General features: G+C 39.4%; 3 protein-coding genes across 3 annotated transcripts; 2 read left to right on the top strand and 1 right to left on the bottom strand.

The window, feature by feature from the left end:
• The first annotated feature begins 3674 nt into the window (after positions 1-3674).
• Positions 3675-5735, top strand: LOC107771034 (uncharacterized). The gene has a single exon (XM_016590364.1). It carries the CDS (start codon positions 3675-3677, stop codon positions 5733-5735), a length of 2061 nt encoding a protein of 686 aa, XP_016445850.1.
• Positions 5736-5834: 99 nt separating this feature from the next.
• Positions 5835-6659, top strand: LOC142182194 (uncharacterized). The gene has a single exon (XM_075256237.1). It carries the CDS (start codon positions 5835-5837, stop codon positions 6657-6659), a length of 825 nt encoding a protein of 274 aa, XP_075112338.1.
• A 12402-nt stretch (positions 6660-19061) lies between these two features.
• LOC107822021 (protein QUIRKY-like) lies at positions 19062-22980 on the bottom strand. The gene has a single exon (XM_016648511.2). It carries the CDS (start codon positions 22579-22581, stop codon positions 19444-19446), a length of 3138 nt encoding a protein of 1045 aa, XP_016503997.2. The 5' UTR covers positions 22582-22980; the 3' UTR covers positions 19062-19443.
• Positions 22981-24346: the final 1366 nt, after the last annotated feature.

Genomic DNA, 24346 nt, shown 5'->3' with positions numbered 1-24346 from the left:
GATTTCCTGCACATTACTGCAGATCGATGAATAATCACATACAGCAGGACGTACAAGATCATAATATATAAATTGATTAATAATCAAATATAAAATCAATGGATACCACTGGAAGCTAGAAGATACCCACAAAAATCAAGTCTGAGTAGGTCAGTACGGTTTCTAAGAGCTGCTGCTTTTTGTTGGAGAAATCCAATATATAGAAATTTGTTTCTTGCTTCCCAAGACAAGTTAACTGCGGAGTAATATCTTTTTCCAATCAAGTAACAACTTAATGACTCTAAGTTCTGATTTGATTCAGCTCCTTTCAACATGGACTATTCTTTCCATAATAAATTAGTAGTTATTCCATTAAAACTTAGTAATAGTATTCCTTATTAAATTTCAAATTTACCATTAAACAATATTTGACTCTCCATGCTAATATTACATAGAACTAACTATCAATTACTGAATATTTAATTAATTGATTAAAACATTCTTTGCCAGATACAATTTTCAATTGCAGAGTTTACACAATAAAAAATCTCCAAACCGAAACATGAATTTCTATCAATACATTATTATGTCACATAATGTATACTTCATCATCCAATTTATTAGGTATTTTTATCCATAATGAATCTCTCCATTAATAAGTCAAAATAATAATCAACATACATTGTTCATAACAATCATATCCAGATTAGAGTATAAGTATATTTAATGAACTAGAGAATTTTTTATATATAGCAAGTATAAAAACATTTATCTCTATTTAATCTTGTTTAATACATTTATAATGTACTGTTGAAATTAGACCATTTTCATAATCAAGATAAATTATATTTAGAAATTGTACTGTAATAATGTCGATGGTGAGCCCAACTTGCACATTAGATTGTGAACTTAAACTTATTCCTTAAAAATTAATCTTTTCATGTATGATCTAAACTCTAAACACCAAAGGATACACAAACGAACAAATGGTCCAGGTAATGCAAATCTTTATTAAAGTAAATAACAATTGTTCCATGAATACATGCGAAGACACCTAAAATTATCACGGTTTTTTATTTAGACACCTCACGTAGACTTTCTTCGGATTGAATACTTGTGGTAGGCTCAAAGTATACCAATCAGACAAATTTCATTGATATGGTTGATATCGTGAGTTGCATCTATAGGATGCTCGTGTTAATTGTCCTCTACTAATGTCCTATGAGTATTTTTGAAGCATAAATATATGTTCATACACACTTTCATTTCTTAATTATTCTATTTTCACTTTAGAAAAACTTACTTATTGTGGTTTATTTTTTTGGTACACTACAACCAAAAACATCAAGCCAAAGCATATGTTATACGGTGCAACTAACGCTATCAATTATGTCAGCGAGATATGTTTGATTGGTATAACTTGGACCTACTATAAGTATTTAATTGAAATAAGACCTACTTAAGGCGTCTAAACAAAAATCATGACAACTTTAGGCGTCTCCATATATATTCATTTCAGCCTTCTAAATACTAGTGTAACTATAGGCATGGTTAATAAACTGTGTTCCCTTTTTGCAAACTGATGCTTTGTAAGATGACTAATACTTTGGCCGGTTTATATATACTTCAAACAAGTCAAAAGCAGAGCTGCAAGTTGCGAAGTTCCGGAACCTATTGGGAGATCAAGATCTTTGTTACTTTTCTTGTACGGAGAACTTTATCAATTTCAGTATTTCAAAACTGAAGCTGTTAATCTTTTCAACTATAGTATCCTTTCAGCGAGCCGTTCAAGCATCAGATATCGGAGGTATGCAGCACTTTTACAATGAAGCAAAAATGGAAAACAAATCAACAATGGGCGTGCAATAGAATCTACAGTTGCAATATTTGTTCTCATGCGCTGAAATTGATTACAAATTTCGCCTTGCCAACTAATTGATTACAATTCGACCTTCCTAACTAACATAACATCAATGTGTCTATTCGTCTATCTTCTAAAACAAATACTTTTTTATGTATCTGATCCTCTTTACCTGCTAAACCTCACACCGTAACAATGAGAAGCCGTAAAAATGTGGGCAAGAACTTTAGTTTTCTGCTTTAGGGAGGATTCTATAGACACTGTCCGGTCTTGACTTCATCCCAATATGTGTCACAGAAAATTATAATGAAAAAGTTCACTTGATTTTTTTCATTTTTTTCATCAAGTGGCTCGATAGCGGATCGAACGGAAGGCGAGCAGCACTTTCATTTGCTGCAATTTGCCCTGCTTCATTAAGCAACTTGAGAATTACCTCCCTCTTGTCTTCCAAATCCTGCATCTTGGCATCAATTTTCTCCACTTTAAGCTTTAGTTTTGTTAAGTCTTTCTTAACATCGGGATTCTTTTCTTTTTTATCCTTCTTGTTCTTCTTCGTCTTATCTTTTCCATCCTTTTCCTTGGTTTTTTCATCCTTGTCTTTCTTCTTTTTATCTTTACCTTCCTTCTCATCTTTATCTTCTTTTCCATCTTCATCCGAATGCTTATCTTCTTTCTCCTTCTCATTAATTTCCTCATTTTCAGTTTTGGTTGCACCGTCATGTTTTCCTTTATCTTCTGTCTCTTGCATTGGTTACCTTTCTAGTTTAATATACCATTCAGAGTGTTGAAACCGAGTATAAAAAAGAGAAACGGATCAAGGTCATGGTATATATTTGATGAAGATGCTGATTGTGCTAAACATTTCTGGAAATGTCGGTAACGGATTTAAGACTAATTCAAGGTATCAAAGGGAAGAGATGACGATGAATTAACAGACCTGAAACAGTTTAAACATTGGTTTCTTGATCCAAGTGTTCAACTATGGTCCGTTTGTGTTGAAAATAAATAGGAAACCAAGATTTGAGAGGCTCCGTCCATACTCCCTATTTCTCTGCCATGGACACAAAAGAATTACAGCATATTGAACGGTATAGGCATTTTCAGAATTGTGCTGACGGTATGGACACAAATCACGCTACATTTAATCTGAGCGTCCTCTAGACATAACAACGTAGGCCATAATTTTGAATCCTGGATAATTGATACGTAATTATCTTAAGACTCATACCAATTTCAGAGTCCAATTCAAAGTTGATTTTTGATTGGCTAAAAGATAATAAGGCAAACGACTTCTATTGGATAGATACAAAAATCTCTTTCGTTTCAACTTGTTGAAATTAGTATGTGAAGTGTAGAGTTGTACATAAGCAATGATGTTTGTACATAATTGATTAGTGTTAGCTTAGTGTTGATAGTTAATTATACATGTGTTAGAGTTAATTAGAATAGAAGATATATAAATGTAAAAGGTCACACGTTTGGTATGAGGCAATAACAGAAAACTTCTCCAGAACTTTCCACTCTCTCTTTCTCTACTCTCTGTTCTTCCCATCTTAGCTCAAGGATCAGATCCTCTTCTCCTTTCAACATGGTATCAGAGCCATAGATCTATGATATTTTTTGATCCGATCCTTTGAAGAATCTAAGATTAGTATAGATAAATCCACTCAATATTGTCAGAGAAGTGAGAGATTAAGAGTATTCGTCGGAAATTTGGGGAATCTACCTAGGGTTTACGATTGATTTCAGAACTTGTGAATTCCGAGAAAGTGAAAGGTTTTCCTTGAAGATTGATGCAGATTCAACCTTCGAATCACTGATTCAAGCCTAGATGATGACGAACACAACTACTGAGACAGGGAAGGACGATGGAGAAAAATTCACGAACATTTATCCCATGCATCATCTGTACTTGCATCCCTCAAACAGTCCAGGTAGCGTACTTATTCATCAACAACTAACAGGAATAGAAAACAATACAGCTTGGAGCAATTCTATGCGAGTAGCTTTATTAGCCAAAAATAAGCTAGGATTTATAGATGGAAAGTGTCGGAAAGAACAGTATAGTGGTGATTTAGAGCATGAATGGGAGAGATGCAATGCTTTTGTATTATCCTGGATAACCAATTCAGTGTCTAAAGAGCTAGCCAATGGTATAATGTACTCAACCAATGACTGTAGTGTTTGGACAGATTTAAAGGAAAGATTTGATAAGAAAAATCTAACTAGAGTTTATCAACTTCTCCGTGAAATTTGTACCACCAGTCAAAGAAGTTTATCAATTTTAGAATATTACTCAAAACTGAAATGTACATGGGATGAGTATTGGTCAATGGTATCATTGCCATGTGACTGTACCAAGCATAAGGAATATGCTGAACACATGGAGCAACAAAGACTAGTACAATTTCTGATGGGCTTAAATGAGACATATGCACAGGCAAGGAGTCAAGTTCTATTAACTGTCCCTGTTCCCACTCTCAATCAGGCATACAATATGATAATGCAGGATGAAAGTCAAAGAGTGCAATCAAACATGATATCTCAGGTAGCACCAGCCTTGCAACAACTTGATTTGAATGATTCTACAGCATTAGCCTTTATTCAAAGTAACAGGTTCAGAATAAATAATGGAAATAGTGCATTGCAATGTGACTATTATTATATAAAGGGTCACAAAAAAGAAAATTGCTATAAGCTGGTAGGATATCCATCTAACAACAAGTTTAACAAAAGAAGAACTTTTGACAACGGAAATTCAGGAGGAAGTATGGGACCTACAGCTAATAATGTGAGCTGCATTGATGAATTTGAAGGAACTAGTTTAGTAGATGGTTTATCAGGAGGGCCCAACAACATACCATTTTTCACTCCAGAACAGTATCACCAACTGCTGAAGCTAATTGACAAAGAACCTTCAACAACAGATGCAAAAGCAAACATGGCAGGTATAGTTGATCTCCTTAATGCATGCCTATCTGTAGGTTCTGAAACTAATCCTTGGGTTATAGATACTGGAGCTTCGAATCATGTGGTTTCTAGCTTGGACATATTAACTGATTCCCACTCTGTTGCCTCTAATTCTAGTAAAGTACATTTGCCTAATGGTAACACTACTTCTATAACTCACACAGGATCATTAACTCTTTCTAATGACCTAGAACTTTATAATGTCCTTTATGTTCCTAACTTCAAATACAACTTGTTATCTGTCTCAAAGCTAACTAAAGAACTGAAGTGTTGTGCATTAATCTTTCATGAATTCTGCATTTTTCAGAGCCTCTACAATAGCAGGGTGAGTGGGATTGGTAAGGAGAAGGATGGACTTTACATACTTCAACCTGCCAAGATACCACCACCTGTCAAAGTGCCTGATACACCTTCAGCTCCTGCTCTCAACTCCTTCATATCTTCAGCAACCCCATATCCTAATATTCTAATACCAGAGTCATCTAATATCACATCAAAGCCATGTTCACATCCTTCTATTTGGCACCAGAGACTTGGTCATGCACCTGTAGCAGTATTACAAAAAATTCCTTCATTGAAGACTCATTTGTTGAATAAAGACAATTTAAACTGTATTGTTTGTCCTTTAGCAAGGCAAACTAGGTTTCCTTTTCCTACTAGTACAAAGAAAAGTGTATGTTCTTTTGATCTTGTACACATGGATGTTTGGGGTCCTTATAGACAATGTACTTACAATGGATACAAGTATTTTCTTACTATTGTAGATGATTACTCAAGAATGACTTGGATCTACTTGATGAAAATGAAGAGTGATGTCTTTCTTTTACTCATATCTTTTCTTGCTCTTGTCAAAAATCAGTTTTCTACCACAATTAAGATCATAAGATCAGATAATGGTCTTGAATTCTTCAATTCCCAGTGTTAAACTCTTCTCTCATCACTTGGCATTTTAAATCAAAGTTCTTATGTACATACTCCATAGCAGAATAGAGTAGTAGAAAGGAAACATAGGCATTTGCTTGAAATGGCTAGAGCCCTTAGGTTTCAAGCTCATGTTCCATTAAAATTCTGTGGGGAATGTGTACTAACTGCAGCCTTTCTTATTAACAGACTGCCATCTTCAGTCCTATTGGGGAAATATCCTTATGAGGGTTTTCATGGACATCCTCCCACATTTGACTTTATTAGAGTCTTTGGATGTCTTTGTTATGTAACTGCTTTACATAACACTGATAAACTCTCACAAAAGGCCATACCTTCTATCTTCATGGGTTATTCTACCTCTCAAAAAGGATATAGATTATACAATATTTTTACTGGGACTTTCTTTGTCAGTAGGGATGTCTCCTTCAGAGAAACAGTGTTTCCATTTAAGCATCCTAAATCTACATTCCTACATACTTTATCTTCAAGGTCCTCTCCTACATTTCCTGTCAGTACTCCACCTTTTCCTTTTGATGATTCTTTTCCAGCTTCTATAGATTCCTTACCACCTACAACTTTAGATTCTCCTGTTCCTCCAACTACCTCTGAACATTCTTTACCTCCTTACTCTTCTATTCCTATATTCTCTCCACTTCACTCTTCTCCAATTCCTTCTCCTACTTCTTCATCTCCCATTCTGTCTGACCCTCCTACATTATTACCTTCAATTCACCAGCACCAGGATTTGCCCCATACTCCTGCAGCTCCCTTAAGAAAGTCTGGAAGACCATCTAAACTACCCTTGTGGCTTACAGATTTTGTCCATCAAGTCAAACCCTCATATTCTACTCCTTATTCCATCACTGATTCCATCAATTACTCTTCCTTATCACCTTCTTATCAAACCTGCTTGTCTTCTTATTAATTCATCATTGAACTAACTTCCTTTGACCAAGCTGTCACTGACAGTAATTGGGTTCAAGCTATGAAACTTGAGATTCAAGCACTTACAAACAATAATACCTGGGAGTTAGTGAATTTGCCTGCAGGTAAGTCTCTCATAGGTTGTAAGTGGGTTTATAAGGTCAAATATAAAGCTGATGGATCTATAGAGAGGTATAAAGCCAGGCTAGTTGCTAAGGGGTTTACTCAACAAGAAGGTCTGGACTATCATGAGACTTTTTCTCCTGTGGTTAAAATGGTCACATTAAGGAGTGTGGTTGCCTTGACTGCTCAACATGCTTGGTCCTTATTCCAGATGGATGTTTATAATGCATTCCTCCAAGGTGATCTTTCAGAGGAGGTCTACATGTCCTTTCCTCAGGGCTTTGGTAGGCATAGGGAGACTAGAGTGTGTAGACTACTCAAGTCCCTGTATGGTCTGAAGCAGGCCAGCAGACAATTGTTACAACCCATATCCACATGTGTTAGTTTATGCCATATATTAGTTAACATAAATCCAAGAAGGAATTATCTTTGAGATGATAAGAAGTCAATCCTATTGGTCTTAAATGATACAAGAGTGTATAAGGGTGATTAACAAGTATTAGAAGTTAAATGAATCAAGGATGTTGTAACTCATATTTTCAAGTAATCTAGCGGTGCTTAATACACTCAAGAGTTCATTTATTAAGTTATTTTAATCATATAATATCCGTATCATAAGTCTTGAAGTCAAACGAGTTATGAAACAAAAGTCGACAAAAGTTGTCGCAACTTAGGTTCATAATTTTACTTAAATATTAGGTCAAATGTTTCTAATCTTTTCTCCTAATTTACAAGGAATTACGGGGTGATCTACTAATCAAATTAAATATCTATGAGTCTAATTTCCAACTCATTAAACCGTTCATCGATACGATCTCGGAGTAGAGAGATATTTGCATTTTCGCGAGACTGCGCCAAACACCCTCTATGGGGCCCACTAAGGCGGTTTAAGATATTTGGACCTATATAGGATGCCTCCAACCCATTTTAAGTCATTTCTTCTCACTATTTTCAGACCTTAGAACCCTAGGAACATCCTCTCAAGGTTCTCTCAAGATTTAAGACCCAAAAAGGGCAAACAACACAAATCAAGTGTCGGGAATTCCGTGGCGCTAGTAAGTCTCTTGTTCTTCTTGTTGTTGCTCATTTTTGTGTCGTTCCAGCTCGTGTGGGAGGTTGTTTTAAAGGGTTTATGTTCTATAAATACTCCCTCATGTTCTTAATATCAATCCTAGGTGATTTTAAGCCTTCTAAAGTGATTCTAGTGCCGAAAAACACTAATTGATCGCTAGTTTCGCTTTTTTGTTGTTGTGGCAGCATTGGAGGGATATTTCATGGAAATTTAAGGTCAAATTGGAGTTGTTATTTCTGTATAAAGGTAAGGAACCTCTTACTCTATATGTATTTAAGATTATTCAAGTTGCGGCTAAGCCATTGAAGCTAGAACTTGTGAAATATATATCGAAAGGCTTGGTAGTAATGTTATTGTTTTGTGGACTGTTTTGCGTTGTTGTTGGGATGCATATTTTACTACTGTTTTGTGGAGTTTTGGAGGAGGAAGGGTGTGGAGAAACACCATATATATGTAGGGTTATGGGCTGATAGTTATTCGTAACATTTCCAGGTTGTTTGACACGATTGATGTTAATGTTGCTTCTCTTATGCTTATGTTATCAATGTTGTTGGTACTTCCTGATTCTTATAAGGTTCATAGTGAAGATTTAGTCCTAATAACGTGTACAGAGGATACCGACCTTACGTCACTCCAAAAGGTTTAGAATGTGATTCCATGAGTCGAGCATGCATTATATATATGTATCTATTTTACTCTACCGAGCCACGATATAGTTGGTCGGGTACGGCACCTATTGTGCAGCCACTGATCAGTTGGGTTTTACCGAGCTTCACGTGGCCGAGTGCGATTCTACCGAGCCTTATGATGGCCGAGTACGTTTTTTTACCGAGCCTATTATGGACGGGTACGATATGATGATGATGATGCCCACAGAGGTGAATGTTTTAAGGGTTTATGTATTTATACATATGTATCATGCATTTCATGTAAGTAGCCCTCAGAGGTACTAAGATGTTACAGGTTGTATATTCTCTATCCTTGCTTACATTACTGATCGTATTTATGGTTCCCTGCCTTACATACTCAGTACTTTATTCGTACTGACGTCCTTTTATTTGTAGACGCTGCATGTCGTGCTGCAGGTCCTGATAGACAGGCAGGTGCAGCTCCCCCACCACAGTAGGTTGTCCAGTTCAGTAGTGATTGGCAAGATCCCTTCTCCGGACTTGCCTTGGTCTTGGTATGCATTTTTGTTATAGACATTATGGGTATGTCGGGGCCCTGTTTCGGCTATGTTGCAGCACTTATGTTCCTTTAGAGGCTCATAGACAAGTGTCGACTCATGTATAGTTTGGTATGCCTTGTCGACTAGTTTTGTTGTATAGTCTTTCATAGTAGCGTGGTAGCTCGTACCTTATATGTAGTTTCTTGATTGTCTGGTCATCCCCTGCTATGTATGTTCATGCCATCATATTTTATTGCTGGTTGTCCATGATCCAGGTCTACCATTTATATTGATCTCGTCAGCCCTAAAAGATAATAATGAAGGTTAGATAAAATGTACGGTGGTGCTCGGCAAGTGTGGTCGGGTGCTAGTCATGGCCCTCCAGTTTGGGTCGTGACAAACTTGGTATCAGAGCAAGTCTGTCCTAGGGGTTGTCTATGAGCCGTGTCTAGTAGATTCTTGATTATGGATGTGTAGCGTGCCACATTTATAATCAGGAGGCTACATGACATCTAGGGTTGTTACCTTCTTCCTGAATCTAGATCGTGCGTAGAGTTGAGTCGTAAGTGTTCGTCTCTAATATTCACCTTGTTTTTTTAGTGATGCCTTCGACTAGGAAGCAAACGATTAGTAGACGGCTTGATACAACAGCGGGAGAGGGTACCAGTCAGGTGCCCCAAGTCAGAGCAAGACAAAGTGAGGCTCAGAGTGAGATGCCCTCTCATACCTCATCTACTCTATCTCCTCCAGAGGATATTAGAAGGCACCCAGCGCCTCCAGTTCCTCCGTCTGGCACTCCAGACTAGGATATGTGGAGTGCTTTGCAGTTATTGACCAGCTTGGTAGCTGCTCAGGCTCAGAGGCAGAATACAGGTGCTGCTGAGAAACCAATTAGTACAAGAGTTTGTGACTTTATTAATTTAGACTCTCCAGTGTTTACCGGATCAGACCCCAAGGAGGACCCACAGACTTTTATTGACCAGGTTCATCGTACACTTTGGGTTATGCATATTAGTGATACAGAAGCAGTAGAGTTGGCTTCTTATCGGCTACGGGATTTAGCGGTTCTCTGGTATAATAGTTGGGAGAGATCCAGGGGTCCGAACCCTCCTCCAGCTGTGTGGAAGGAATTTTCTGAGGCCTTTCTTCGTCACTACTTGCCAGTTGAGATACGACAAGCTAGAGCTGATAAGTTCTTGAACCTTAGACAAGGTAATATGAGTGTGCGAGAGTACAACATGCAGTTTGATTCTTTGGCAAGGTATGCTCCCCATATGGTGGCCGAGATGAGTGATAGGGTGCATATGTTCGTGAATGGGTTGGGACCACATCTGATAAATGAGTGTACCACAACCTCCTTGGTGGAAGGCATGGATATTTCTCGTATTCAAGCTTATGCCCAGACCCTAGAGGATCGTAAGCACCAGCAGAGGGCAGTTAGGGAGCAGGATAGGGGCCAACATAAGAGGGCGAGATTTGCAGGGTATTCTGATGACTTCAGAGGCAGCATCAGGCCACAGTTTTCGAGGAGTTCGGCGCCACCTGTAGCTAGTGCTCCTCCACAGTTTCAGAGGCCTCGATATGATCGATCCTATTCTGGTCCAGGTCAGAGTTCGCGGGCATCTGGCTCGCAACATCACAGGGATACTAGTCAGATGAGACCCCCAACATCACATTGTGATCAGTGCGGCAAGGCCCACTTTGGACTGTGTTGTCGAGGTTCTGATGCATGCTATTCGTGCGGACAGCCTGGCTATATGATGCAGGATTGTCCTAATAGAGGAGGTGATGGTATGGCTCAGCCGACTGGATCTGTGTCTGGTTCTTCCTCATCAGTTCGACCTCCAGTACGGGGTTTTCAGCAGTCGACAGGTCGTGGTAGGGGTAGAGGTGCAGTGCAGAGTTCGAGTGGTGCTCAAAATCGAACCTATGCTCTAGTAGGTCGACAGGATCTCGAGTCGTCTCCAAATGTTGTTACAGGTATTATATCTGTGTTTTCTTATGATGTACTGATTGATCCGGGATCTACATTATCATATGTTACACCCTTTGTGGCTAATAAGTTTTGCATTGAACCTGAATTGATAAGTAAACCCCTTGTGGTATCTACTCCGATAGGAGATTCTGTGATTGCTAGAAGGGTATATAGAGGTTGCACTGTGATGATTTGTAGTCGTCAAACCTCGGCAAATTTATTTGAGTTAGAAATGGTTGATTTTGATGTGATAATGGGAATGGACTGGTTGGCCTCATGCTATGCAAATGTTGACTATCGTACGAAGATGGTTAGGTTCCAATTTCCGGGTGAACCCGTCATTGAATGGAAAAGGAACATTGCTACACCGAAAGGTAGGTTTATTTCCTATCTTAAGGCAAGGAAAATAATCTCAAAAGGTTACATTTATCATCTCGTTCGCGTTAGGGATGTGGAGGCGAAACCGCCTACTTTACAATCAATCCCTGTGGTCAACGAATTCCCAGATGTTTTCCCAGATGAACTCCCAGGCCTTCCTCCTGAAAGGGAGATTGAGTTTAGCATTGATGTATTGTCTGACACTCAACCGATCTCTATTCCTCCATACAGAATGGCCCCAGCAGAGTTGCGAGAGTTGAAGGACTTGCTGGATAAGGGCTTTATTAGGCCTAGCACTTCACCTTGGGGTGCACCAGTCCTATTCGTGTGGAAGAAAGACGGGTCGTTACGGATGTGTATCGACTATCGACAGTTGAATAAGTCTACTATAAAGAACAAGTATCCACTTCCAAGAATTGATGACCTGTTTGACCAACTCCAGGGTGCCAAGTATTTCTCCAAGATTGATTTACGTTCAGGGTATCATCAGGTGAGGGTTAGGGAGAAGGATATTCCAAAGACGGCCTTACAGACAAGATATGGGCACTTTGAGTTCTTGGTGATGTCGTTCAGGCTAACAAATGTCCCAGCAGCTTTTATGGATCTCATGAATACTATATTCAGGCCCTATCCTGATGTGTTCGTGATTGTATTCATTGATGACATTCTAGTGTATTCTCGCTCGGAGGCGGAACATGCGGGCCACTTGCGGATAGTATTACAGACGCTTCAGGATCGTAAGTTATATGCTAAGCTCTCCAAATGTGAATTCTGGCTGAACTAAGTAGCATTCCTTGGCCATGTGATATCTGATGAGGGTATTAGTGTCGACACTCAGAAGATCGATGCAGGAAAGAATTGGCCGAGACCTACAACACCATCAGAAGTCCACAGCTTCCTAGGGCTAGCAGGATATTATAGGCGGTTTGTAGAAGGATTTTACTCTATATCATCACCATTGACTAAGTTAACACAGAAAGCTACCAAATTCCAGTGGTCTGACACTTGTGAACATAGTTTTCAGAAGCTGAAGAAACGATTGACATCCGCACCAGTGCTCACTCTTCCTGAAGGAACATAAGGTTATGTGGTATATTGTGATGCCTCAGGTATAGGTTTGAGGTGCGTATTGATGCAGCGTGGGAATGTGATTGCTTATGCATCAAGACAATTGAAGAAGCATGAAAAGAATTATCCAACCCATGATTTGGAATTGGCTGCAGTAATATATGCTTTGAAGATATGGCGGCACTACTTATACGGCGTCCATGTTGACATCTACACAGATCACAAGAGTTTACAATACATCTTCAAGCAGAAAGAGTTGAATTTGAGGCAGCGTAGGTGGCTTGAATTATTGAAAGACTACGACGTCGAGATATTGTATCATCCCGGTAAAGCCAATGTTGTGACAGACGCTCTCAGCCGTAAATCAATGGGAAACTTAGTACATATTGAGGCAGGTAGATGGGGGTTGATTAAAGAGCTTCATCAGCTAGCCAATATGAGAATCAGATTGTTAGACTCTGATGACGGAGGTGTTACTATACAGAATACATCAGAATCATCTTTGGTAGCCGAGGTAAAAACACGACAATATGAAGATCCTATCTTAGTACGATTAAGAGAAAGCATTCAACAGTGTAAAAGTATGGCTTTTGGGATCGGAAAAGACGGGGCAATGAGATACCGAGCCGATTATGTGTGCCTAATGTGGCAGGGTTGCGAGAGAAGATTATGAATGAGATTCATCAATCCCGATATTCCATCTATCCCGTCTCGACAAAGATGTATCATGATGTCAAGGAGCAGTATTGGTGGGATAATATGAAGAAGTCTATTGCAGAATTTGTAGCCCAGTGTCCCAATTGTCAACAAGTAAAGATAGAACATCAGAAACCCGGTGGATTGCTTCAAAATATAGAGATTCCGACCTGGAAGTGGGAGGTGATTAATATGGACTTCATTATTGGATTACCTCGCTCTTATCATAAGTTTGACTCCATCTGGGTGATAATTGATCGACTTACAAAATGTGCCCATTTTCTGCCAGTGAAGACAACTTACACGGCTGAAGATTATGCGAAGTTGTATATCAAGGAGATTGTTAGGCTACATGGTGTGCCCGTATCTATTATATCAGACCGAGGAGCTCAATTTACGGCTAACTTTTGGAGGTCTTTCCATAAGGGTTTAGGCACACAAGTAAATCTCAACACTGCATTTCATCCGCAGACTGACGGACAGGCTGAACATACCATTCAGACACTGGAAGATATGCTACGAGCATGTGTTCTAGATTTTAAGGGGAATTGGGATGATCATCTTCCACTCATAGAATTAGCCTACAATAATAACTACCATTCCAGTATTAAAATGGCCCCATACGAGGCACTATATGGGAGGAGATGTAGATCACCAGTTGGATGGTTCGAAGTCGGTGAAACAGAATTATATGGGCCAGATTTGATTCACCAAGCTATTGAGAAGGTGAAAGTGATACAGGAGCGATTGAGAATGGCACAAAGCAGGCAAAAATCTTATTCTGATGTCCGACGTCGTGATCTAGAGTTTGAGGTTGGTGATTGGGTTTTCCTGAGGATCTCACCAATGAAGGGTATTATGCGTTTTGGGAAGAAAGGTAAGCTGAGTCCAAGGTATATCGGGCCGTATAAAATTCTTCGACGAATTGGATAGGTTGCTTATGAGTTAGAATTGCCATCCGAATTAGAATTTGTCCACCCGGTATTCCATGTATCTATGTTGAGAAAATGTATTTGAGACCCTTCTCGAGTCGTCCCTATCAAATATGTACAAGTTACAGATGACCTATCATATGAAGAAGTGCCAGTGGCGATATTAGATCGGCAAGTCCGCAAGCTGAGAACAAAAGATGTAGCTTTCGTCAAAGTATTGTGGAGGAACAAAAATATGGAAGAAATGACATGGGAAGCAGAAGAGGAGATGAAGTCTAAATACCCTTACTTATTCCAGAATGAAGATAACAAGGATGCTGGTAGAAGACAGGATACATTGGAAGGTGAAACGGCTCTATGAGGTAAGCAATAATTTGAGAACACTCCTCCTTAATACAAAATGGTGATATGTAGATAATGTAAATAGGAATAATGCTTTGTGTAGCCTTGTGAAGCCATATGTTGGGCTTAATTACTTGCAAGTTTTGCTAGTGACCATTTTATAGGGGAAAATTGATCGGAAATTTCTATTGGAATCCACGATGATTTAAACTCCCCATAAACCCTTACATTCGAGGACGAATGTTCCTAAGGGGGGAGGGTGTTACAAACCATATCCATATGTGTTAGTTCATGCCATATATTAGTTAACATAAATCCAAGAAGGAATTATCTTTGAGATGATAAGAAGTCAATCCTATTGGTCTTAAGTGATACAAGAGTGTATAAGGGTGATTAACAAGTATTAGAAGTTAAATGAATCAATGATGTTGTAACTCATATTTTCAAGTAATCTAGCGGTGCTTAATACACTCAAGAGTTCATTTATTAAGTTATTTTAATCATATAATATCCGTATCATAAGTCTTGAAGTCAAACGAGTTATGAAACAAAAGTCGACAAAAGTTGTCGCAACTTAGGTTCATAATTTTACTTAAATATTAGGTCAAATGTTTCTAATCTTTTCTCCTAATTTACAAGAAATTACGAGGTGATCTACCAACCAAATTAAAAATCTATGAGTCTAGTTTCCAACTCATTAAACCGTTCATCGATACGATCTCGGAGTAGAGAGATATTTGCATTTTCGCGAGACTGCGCCAAGCACCTCTCTATGGGGCCCACTAAGGCGGTTTAAGATATTTGGACCTATATAGGATGCCTCCAACCCGTTTTAAGTCATTTCTTATCACTTTTTACAGACCTTAGAACCCTAGTAACATCCTCTCAAGGTTCTCTCAAGATTCAAGACCCAAAAAAGGGGCAAACAACACAAATCAAGTGTCGGGAATTTCGTGGCGCTAGTAAGTCTCTTGTTCTTCTTGTTGTTGCTCATTTTTGTGTCGTTCCAGATCGTGTGGGAGGTTGTTTTAAAGGGTTTATGCTCTATAAATACTCCCTCATGTTCTTAATATCAATCCTAGGTGATTTCAAGCATTCTAAAGTGATTCTAGTGCCGAAAAACACTAATTGATCGCTAGTTTCGCTTTTTTGTTGTTGTGGCAGCATTGGAGGGATATTTCATGGAAATTTAAGGTAAAATTGGAGTTGTTATTTCTGTATAAAGGTAAGTAACCTCTTACTCTATATGTATTTAAGATTATTCAAGTTGCGGTTAAGCCATTGAAGCTAGAACTTGTGAAATATATATCGAAAGGCTTGGTAGTAATGTTATTGTTTTGTGGACTGTTTTGCGTTGTTGTTGGGCTGCATATTTTACAACTATTTTGTGGAGTTTTGGAGGAGGAAGGGTGTGGATAAACACCATATATATGTAGGGTTATGGGCTGATAGTTATTCGTAACATTTCCAGGTTGTTTGACACGACTACGGTGGTCGTCGTATGTATGGAGTGATTAGGCTGTGTGTGGACTATTTTGGGAGGCTCAATATGTTTATTATTGATGTTGTTTGGGCTGTTTGGTGACTGTTTTGAATGGTGTGAGGTCATATATATAGGGGAGGTGCTGTCCGTTTCATCGTAAAATAGGTTGTGGTCGATACATAATAGTTATGACGCTTAAATGATAACGATAGTATCGTTTCTCTTATTGTAGACTAAGGAGTTTTGACAATTGCATAGCTTGAGATTGGGGCAGTATATACAAGGTATGTGAGGCTATCCATTTCCTTCTTTTGCACGACTCCGATTGTACATAATGTAATGAACGAGCTTCCAAGATACTCTACTCTTAGAAGCTAGCAGTACTTACATTGTTTTCCCTCTTATGGAATGATTGATGTTAATGTTGATTCTCTTATTCTTATGTTATCAATGTTATTGGTACTTCCTGATTCTTATAAGGTTCATAGTGAAGAGTTAGTCCTAATAATGTGTACAGAGGATACCGACCTTACGTCACTCCAAAAGGTTTAGAATGTGATTCCATGAGTCGAGCATGCATTATATATATGTATCTATTTTACTCTACCGAGCCACCCTATAGTTGGCCGGGTACGACACCTATTGTGCAACCACTGATCAGTTGGGTTTTACCGAGCTCCACGTAGCCGGGTACGATTCTACCGAGCTTTATGATGGCCGGGTACGTGTTTTTACCGAGCCTATTATGGCCGGGTACGATATGATGATGATGATGCCCACAGAGGTGAATGTTTTAAGGGTTTATGTATTTATACATATGTATCATGCATTTCATGTAAGTAGCCCTCAGAGGTACTAAGATGTTACAGGTTGTATATTCTCTATCCTTACTTACATTACTGATCGTATTTATGGTTCCCTGCCTTACATACTCAGTACGTTATTCGTACTGATGTCCTTTTATTTGTGGACGCTGCATGTCGTACTGCAGGTCCTGATAGACAGGCAGGTGCAGCTCCCCCACCACAGTAGGTTGTCCAGTTCAGCGGTGATTGGCGAGATCCCTTCTCCGGACTTGCCTTGGTCTTGGTATGCATTTTTGTTATAGACATTATGGGTATATCGGGGCCCTGTTCCGGCTATGTTGCAGCACTTATGTTCCTTTAGAGGCTCATAGACAGGTGTCGAGTCATGTATAGTTTGGTATGCCTTGTCAGCTAGTTTTTGTTGTATAGTCTTTCATAGTAGCGTGGTAGCTCATACCATATATGTAGTTTCTTGATGTCTGGTCATCCCCTTCTATGTATGTTCATGCCGTCATATTTTATTGCTGGTTGTCCATGATCCAGGTCTACCATTTATATTGATCTCGTCAGCCCTAAAATATAATAATGAAGGTTAGATGAAATGTACGTTGGTGCTCGGCAAGTGTGGTCGGGTGCTAGTCATGGCTCTCCAGTTTGGGTCGTGACAACAATGGAACATGAAGCTGACTTCAGCCCTTGTAGACTCTGGTTTTAGCCAAAGTAAATTGGATTATTCCTTATTTACCAAAAGGAGTGGCACAGATATAGTAATCATATTAGTATATGAGATGATCTCCTAATTACAGAAAGTGGCAATGATCTAATCCAAGATGCCAAAAAGATTCTGAATGATAATTTTAAGATGAAAGATTTAGGAGAGATTAAATTTTTCCTTGGTATTGAGTTTGCAAGATCATAGAAAGGCATTGTTATGAATCAAAGGAAATATGCCTTAGAGCTTATCTCAGAATGTGGTTTAGGGGGAGCAAGACCAGTTACATTTCCACTTGATCGAAATGTGAAGCTAACTAGTGTGGAATATGACAAACTATTTGGGAGACAGGAGAATGATCATGAACTAGAAGACACAAGAGTATACCAGAGGTTGATTGACGGACTTCTGTATCGGGCAATCACAAGGACAGATATCTCTTTTGCAGTTCAGACTCTAAGTCAATTTATAAATGCACCAAAGCAGTCCCATTATGAAGCAGCCCTAAGAGTAGTAAGATTTGTGAAAAATAGCCCAGGGAAAGGTCTATTAATGGGCAGCAGACAAAATGGCAAGATTATGACATTTTGTGATGCTGATTGGGCATCATACCCAGTTACCAGAAAGTCAATAACAGGTTACTGCATAAAGCTTGGAGATTCAATGATTTCCTGGAACTCCAAGAAGCAGAGCACAATTTCAAGAAGTTCAGCAGAAGCAGAATACATGAGTATGGCCACAACTGTAGCAGAATTAGTATGGTTACATGGATTACTTGAGGAGATAGGTGTGAAAGTTGATTTGCCCATGGAGTTATACTGTGACAATAAAGCAGCATTGCAGATTGCATTTAATCCTATGTATCATGAACGTACAAAGCACATAGAAATTGATTGTCATTTTGTTAGAGAAAAATTGCAAACAGGAATGATAAAAACAGCTCATGTGCCCAATAAGGAGCAGATAGCAGACATATTGACCAAGGCACTTGGGAAGCAGCTACACAGTGAAATGGTTAGCAAGTTGGGTATGGTAAATATTTTTCATCACCCAACTTGAGGGGGAGTATTGAAATTAGTATGTGAAGTGTAGAGTTGTACATAAGCAATGATGTTTGTACATAATTGATTAGTGTTAGCTTAGTATTGATAGTTAATTATACATGTGTTAGAGTTAGTTAGAATAGAAGATATATAAATGTAAAAGGTCACACATTTGGTACGAGGCAATAACAGAAAATTTCTCTCTGTTCTTCCCATCTTAACTCAAGGATCAGATCTTCTTCTCCTTTCAACACAACTTTCAAAGGAAAGCACCCGACTTTTAGTAGTTTTGCAACAACTAAAAGAATTTCTGGTTCTTTCACCTGCTTTTAAAACAAACGCCACTTAAAATTAGTGCAGCTGAAAGCTCATAGACTGATTTAACCGTATCAAGTATCCTTGACTACTGTGGAAATTCCACTTAATTTTACTGATCTAAAGACGATCCAATTATTTGTATTTGATCAATATCTCCTTTATTTTATACTTTTATTTCAGTAGTGAGAGATAGTTATGACTTATGGTACATGTGTGTATCTGACATATATCAACTAAAATTGAGTAATAGAACGCTTGTCAAAGTAAGAACAGAATTGGGTCTAAAGTTTGCAATGCGGTAAAAGAAAGATATCATTATCTTTCATATTTATATTTGTCAAATAGAAATCAATGTCAATACTTTTCACGACAAAATTACAGCCAAAAAATAATCTTGTCATTTCAAAAATCTCCGCCCTTTAATCTCGCACTCCATTAGTCTAGCCCCATGGCTCCTTAACTCCTTTCCTCTCCACTCTCCACCTTTTTTTCCTTATTATTCCAACAGTTAGTCAATCATCCCCACTTGCCCTTTACTCTCACTTTTCACTTCTTCCGATGTTTGTAATGAAAAACCCCACCTGAAAAAGGAGATTTTCTCTTTTTTTCCTCCACAATTTCTGGCGCCAAAAAATATTGTTGACCAGTTTTTATTTACTCAGCAAAGTACTACATCAAACGGTCAGATAAACTTGGAAGTCTCCTAAAGAAATTCAAAGTAGCAGGTGGCATTGGGTCCCTAAACATGGGATGGCGCAGGAAGTAGAATCCAAGAGCCACTGCTACCATTTTTGGTGGCACTGCATATAAGACTATTGTTATAATTAGGCACACGATTATGAACAATTTCGTAGCCCTTGGGTCCCTCCAACTGACTAAGGCTTGGGCCCTTTCTCCCTGGGTTGCAAAATCACCCAAAACTGTTTGTACCCTTGCTGCCAATATTCTCAACCTGTCATATCGCATTCGAATTATTTCTGGTGGTCTAGAACTTGGTAATGTGTCAAATTCCTCGTCCAATTCATCCGGGTCTACTGTCTCTGATTGGGAGATTCGGGTATCCATACCCGCGGGTATTTTAGGCCTGAACCGATAATACCATACACCAATCAAGAAGACGTATAGAAACCCAGTAGGAACAATCAAATCTGGATACCAAACAAGTACCAAGTATAGAACATGGACAAGTATCGTTGTTACTGAATTTCTCCACCTCCTAATGTCATCCAACCATTTTGCTAACCCAACAGCCCAGGCTAAGACGGCTACTATTCGAAACCAGTTAGCCTTACTCTTCCTCATGCTCCACGTGTGAGAATCCGCATCCAACATGTATCGAACCACCTCTGGTCCCAAAGGTGGCTCGGATCGAGCTAACCATGCTGCAACCATTTTGATAGCTGCCCCTCTCAATGCCTCTTGTTGAGCCACCCCAAGTGGGCGTAGATAATGCATCGTTGGTAACACTGGCTGCCCATAAACAGCACATGTTTCTGGTAACAATGATGGACAAACAAATCGAATTGCTACTTCAATTTCACCCATTTTCTTCAGCCCGGACCGCAACAGAACTAACAACGGATAGGAATTTGTGTATACTTTGTTATTCTCCAATGTAGAGACTCGTATACGTACTTTTCCTATACGATAATCGGGCTTGTCATCACCAGCATCAGCAAACATACGCCAATTATCAAATACTCCAATTGTAAGGACTGTACAAGGATCGTATACTTGCCATGTGTACTGCTCGTTCCAACGCGGGTCAAATGCATCGGTTATGGTCCGAGTCCGAACCCATTTCTTCCCGTATTTGGCAACACAGTAAGCGTCTGTGGATCCTTTTCCCGGACCCTTGGATTTCAATGGTAACAACCCGCGAGCTCCAAGAATTCCCAGCTCCAAAATACCAACAGCAGGTTTCCATAGCTGTTTAGCAGTGGGCCTGAAATCACTACACACGTGCGCTGCTTCATCAAGCACGTGATATCCTCCTTCTAAGCACATCCTCAAGTTTACCCTTCCGCAGTAGGACCCACCTGGTCCACCTTCCAATCCAAACCATTTGCCTGCAACGAGTCGCTCATCGAGCCGCTGCTCAATCGAGCTCACAGGAATTATTATATGCCCGAGGAGCACTGGATCCTTCGTTGTACGATCTTCCACTAGCAAGATGAGGCTATCTTCAAGTGGCTCACCGGCGACGAAGATTAAGTCTTCGTTCCAGTGGAACGCCGAACTATGATGATTCATGGACCCTCGCCGAGTTCGCACCGATTGAAACCCTAGCTGAGCTTTGACTCTTATCTCCGGCGCCGTCAACGGCGGTAGATTTGGGGCAATATGAAGGTCCTGAGCTTCAATCACAGTGACTCTTAGGTACCAGAGTTTGGGAGATTGATAGACTTTCGAGCGAGTGTGTGCCACGTAGGGTGCGTCTGAGCTCCACGATTCAGGAAACGCGTCGTCTGCTTGAGTTCCGATCCAAACAGACAATTGAATATCGCCGGAAACTTTGTGCTGGTCATCGCCGCCACCTTCGAGATGATACCATTGCGGAGCAAGAGGACTGTCCGGCGGATCTCGTACTGGCACATCGGTGAGGTCGAAACAAACTCCACCGAGGAAATTATCAGACGCGCTATCCCAAACTGAAATTTCAAGTGTTGAATTAGCCGTCTCTTGTTTGTTGTAGCCTAGGGCGAAGACCTGTTGCCACTCTGGATACGACAACGGCTCGCCGGGCCGGATAATACCCGGTTTAGACCGGACAAAATGGTTTGATGTACGGATCTTCACAAATGGGCTTTCACTGGGCGCAAGTCCTCTAGCTTTTACAATTCTAACGAATAGGTATTGCATTGGCTCAACGAGATCGAACGCCGAGATTTTTTCTGAATCCCCTCCGACTTTCCCGGAGATTACCCTAGGCGAGTAGTCTCCGTTTGGCCGTCTCAAAACTCTCATTCTTTCTCCAGCTCTTGCCGCCTGCATCCGCTTCACTTCCGGTGGTGGGTACTGATCAGGTGGTGGAACACTCATCATCATTGGTGGACCCTCCTCATGATGCCTGTGACTATGACTACTCTGCTGTTGTTGCTGTTCCGGCGGCATATGCATTGGCGGAGGAGACTCCTCAATCGTGACAATAGGCGGAGATTGTTCCTGTGCTTCCATGACAAACTCTGTGGGCATAGGAACTTCAAGCATCCTCTGACGGGGATCTTCCATGACAACATAAACAGGAGTTTTCCTCACTTCTTCCTGCGGCGGCGGTGGCGGCTGCTGCTGCTGCTCTGGTTGCGGCGGTGGCGGTTGCTCCTCAGCTTCTTGCATCATTTCATCATAGTAATAAATCTTCAAACCCAGCTCACCTCTAATCCAACTAAACACACTCTTTTTCTCCAAAGGGAAGTATATCAAACCCTCTTCACCCCTCCTCGCAAACTGGCTACCATAAAGCTTTACTCTACCTAAAAAATGATTTTTTCTTGCATTCCCATTACTCAGCTTCTTGTCGTTGAATACCTCAATGTCTAGCTCCTCAAACTCCATCGTTCTGGGATCGGATATGATGAATTCCAGACCCTCGTGCCATTCTGGGTTAAGATTTCTGCACACAGTTGAAGTCCGCTTCTTCTGCCCGTCAAAATCCACGACAACATATGGACTAGAGCTGCCTTGTCCATCCTTTGGTAGTAAATTACGTGCGTCAAGAATTTCTACCACAAGTTTACGGACTAGTTGCGGTGGTTTTGGGGGCGGTTCTTGCTGTGGGGGTTGCTGCTCCGGCGGCCCTGATGACATGGTTATGGGTTCATAGTGTGGAGGTGGCCGCGAGAGTGAAAGAGTTGGAAGAGATTATTGTTATGTTTGTTTTTTTGTGCTGCTTTGTTTGTTATTTGCCTTTTGCTTTTTCTGTTTTGACGCTGAGTTTTTTCAATTTTTGATTTTTTCCTGTTTGTGGGATAGTAAAATGGTAATTTTGAGGAATGTTTATGGAGGTGTGTATAATTGGATGGTGATGCGATCTCGATAGGTGAGAGAGATAGAGAGAAAGGATTATATTCCAGTCTCTCTGGTGAAGTTTCCTTTCTTTTCTTTTCATTTTTTTTCCTCTGCTTTTCGGTTTCCCTCCTTTCGGGTTCTTAATTAATTAATCCTATGTTTATTCTGTTTCCCTCCTTTCTATTCTACATTTATTTTATTTTTTTGGTCGACATTCAATGATTATATATTTCACATATCAAACAAATAAAGTATGGAGTATTCATTTATTCGAATGAACTACCGATTGGAAGAGTTATTGCTAATTAAGTTTAGTTTAAATTTGAGTTTAGCTTTATGCTTTGTGGAGAGCTAAGGTGAGGCAGACATGGAGTTTGTCTCAAGTTATCCTCCTTTATTATTTTCTTATCATATACTGTAATTATTTGGGAGTATGAAAAATATATTTGAACCTAAATTATGGTGAAATTTGAACTATGGTTTGGATTATCACTTCTTGACTACTAACAAGTCCTTTAGATTTCAGTATATTTTCCTATCCATTTATAGGTGAAATGTTAACTATTTTAGCAAAGCCTTTAGATCTGCTCAAAAGCCCTTCTTAAGATTGATATAATGGCGCTAGAGCTCCTTAATAGAATCTATATAGAACTTGTGGATAAAGTGATCCTTTTCTAGTTAAATCATTTGCTTACTTTAATTTTTACGTCATGTATAAGCCAGCATCCTTAGCGTAACTATCTCTATGAGGTTGAAACAAACCTCATTTTAAGAACATTGATGGATCATGACATGTATATGCGATTAAAAGAAAAAGTGGTACTTAGTGATGGTACAATCATATGAGCGTCATTTGAAATATTTTTATATACAAGTCATCTGACATTAACGGAAAAAGGATACGAGTAAGGTCGTTCCATATCTCTGCAATATCATCTTGTTACTGTCAGTAGTGTTTGCTGTAGCTCTTTTGTCAATATACACAAAGGTTACAGAAAATAATTGGGTTTAGACGCAATTAACTATTTTCGTTACCAAATAGTTAAGTTATTATTCTCTTTATATTTTTCACTTTTCAAGTTCACTTTAGAGCATATATTCTTTAATAGTGGTAGCTTAGGTACGTTTTAAAATGTTCCTATACAGTAGAGAATCTAGAAATTTTTCCAAGTGTGTTCAAATTTTAAAAAGTGAAAAAAAAAATTCCGACAAAGGATGTTCAATATGTGTTATATACCTCTTAAACGTAATATTTTACTTATATACGCCACTGTTCCTGTACCCTTCTTCGTTTCTCCAAATATTAGTGTGTAAAGCTTGACTATGACTAAACCGATAATTGATGCAACAGGAAGAAAATACTAGCTTTGGAGCATGATTCCACTGCCCAACAATAGCCTCTTCCTTTTTGTCAAAAGCACCTCGAACCAATTTGAAACAAAGGTAAGAAAAAAGAATCCTTTTTTCTCTTCTGGGGCCCCTTTTTCTTCACCACATAGCTATTGTCAAAACCATAGCTGTCAAATAGATTGTGTCCATTCTCATTTATGCCCGTCAGATTACA

Source organism: Nicotiana tabacum, chromosome 6, assembly GCF_000715075.1.
Source record: "Nicotiana tabacum cultivar K326 chromosome 6, ASM71507v2, whole genome shotgun sequence".
Classification (NCBI taxonomy): Eukaryota; Viridiplantae; Streptophyta; class Magnoliopsida; order Solanales; family Solanaceae; genus Nicotiana; species Nicotiana tabacum.
This window is presented reverse-complemented; position numbering and strand designations above follow the sequence as displayed.

Bases quoted from the DNA above. Each gene is read 5' to 3' on its own strand.
- LOC107822021 (XM_016648511.2), bottom strand. From the start codon at position 22,581: ATGTCATCAGGGCCGCCGGAGCAGCAACCCCCACAGCAAGAACCGCCC.
- LOC142182194 (XM_075256237.1), top strand. From the start codon at position 5,835: ATGGCTAGAGCCCTTAGGTTTCAAGCTCATGTTCCATTAAAATTCTGT.
- LOC107771034 (XM_016590364.1), top strand. From the start codon at position 3,675: ATGACGAACACAACTACTGAGACAGGGAAGGACGATGGAGAAAAATTC.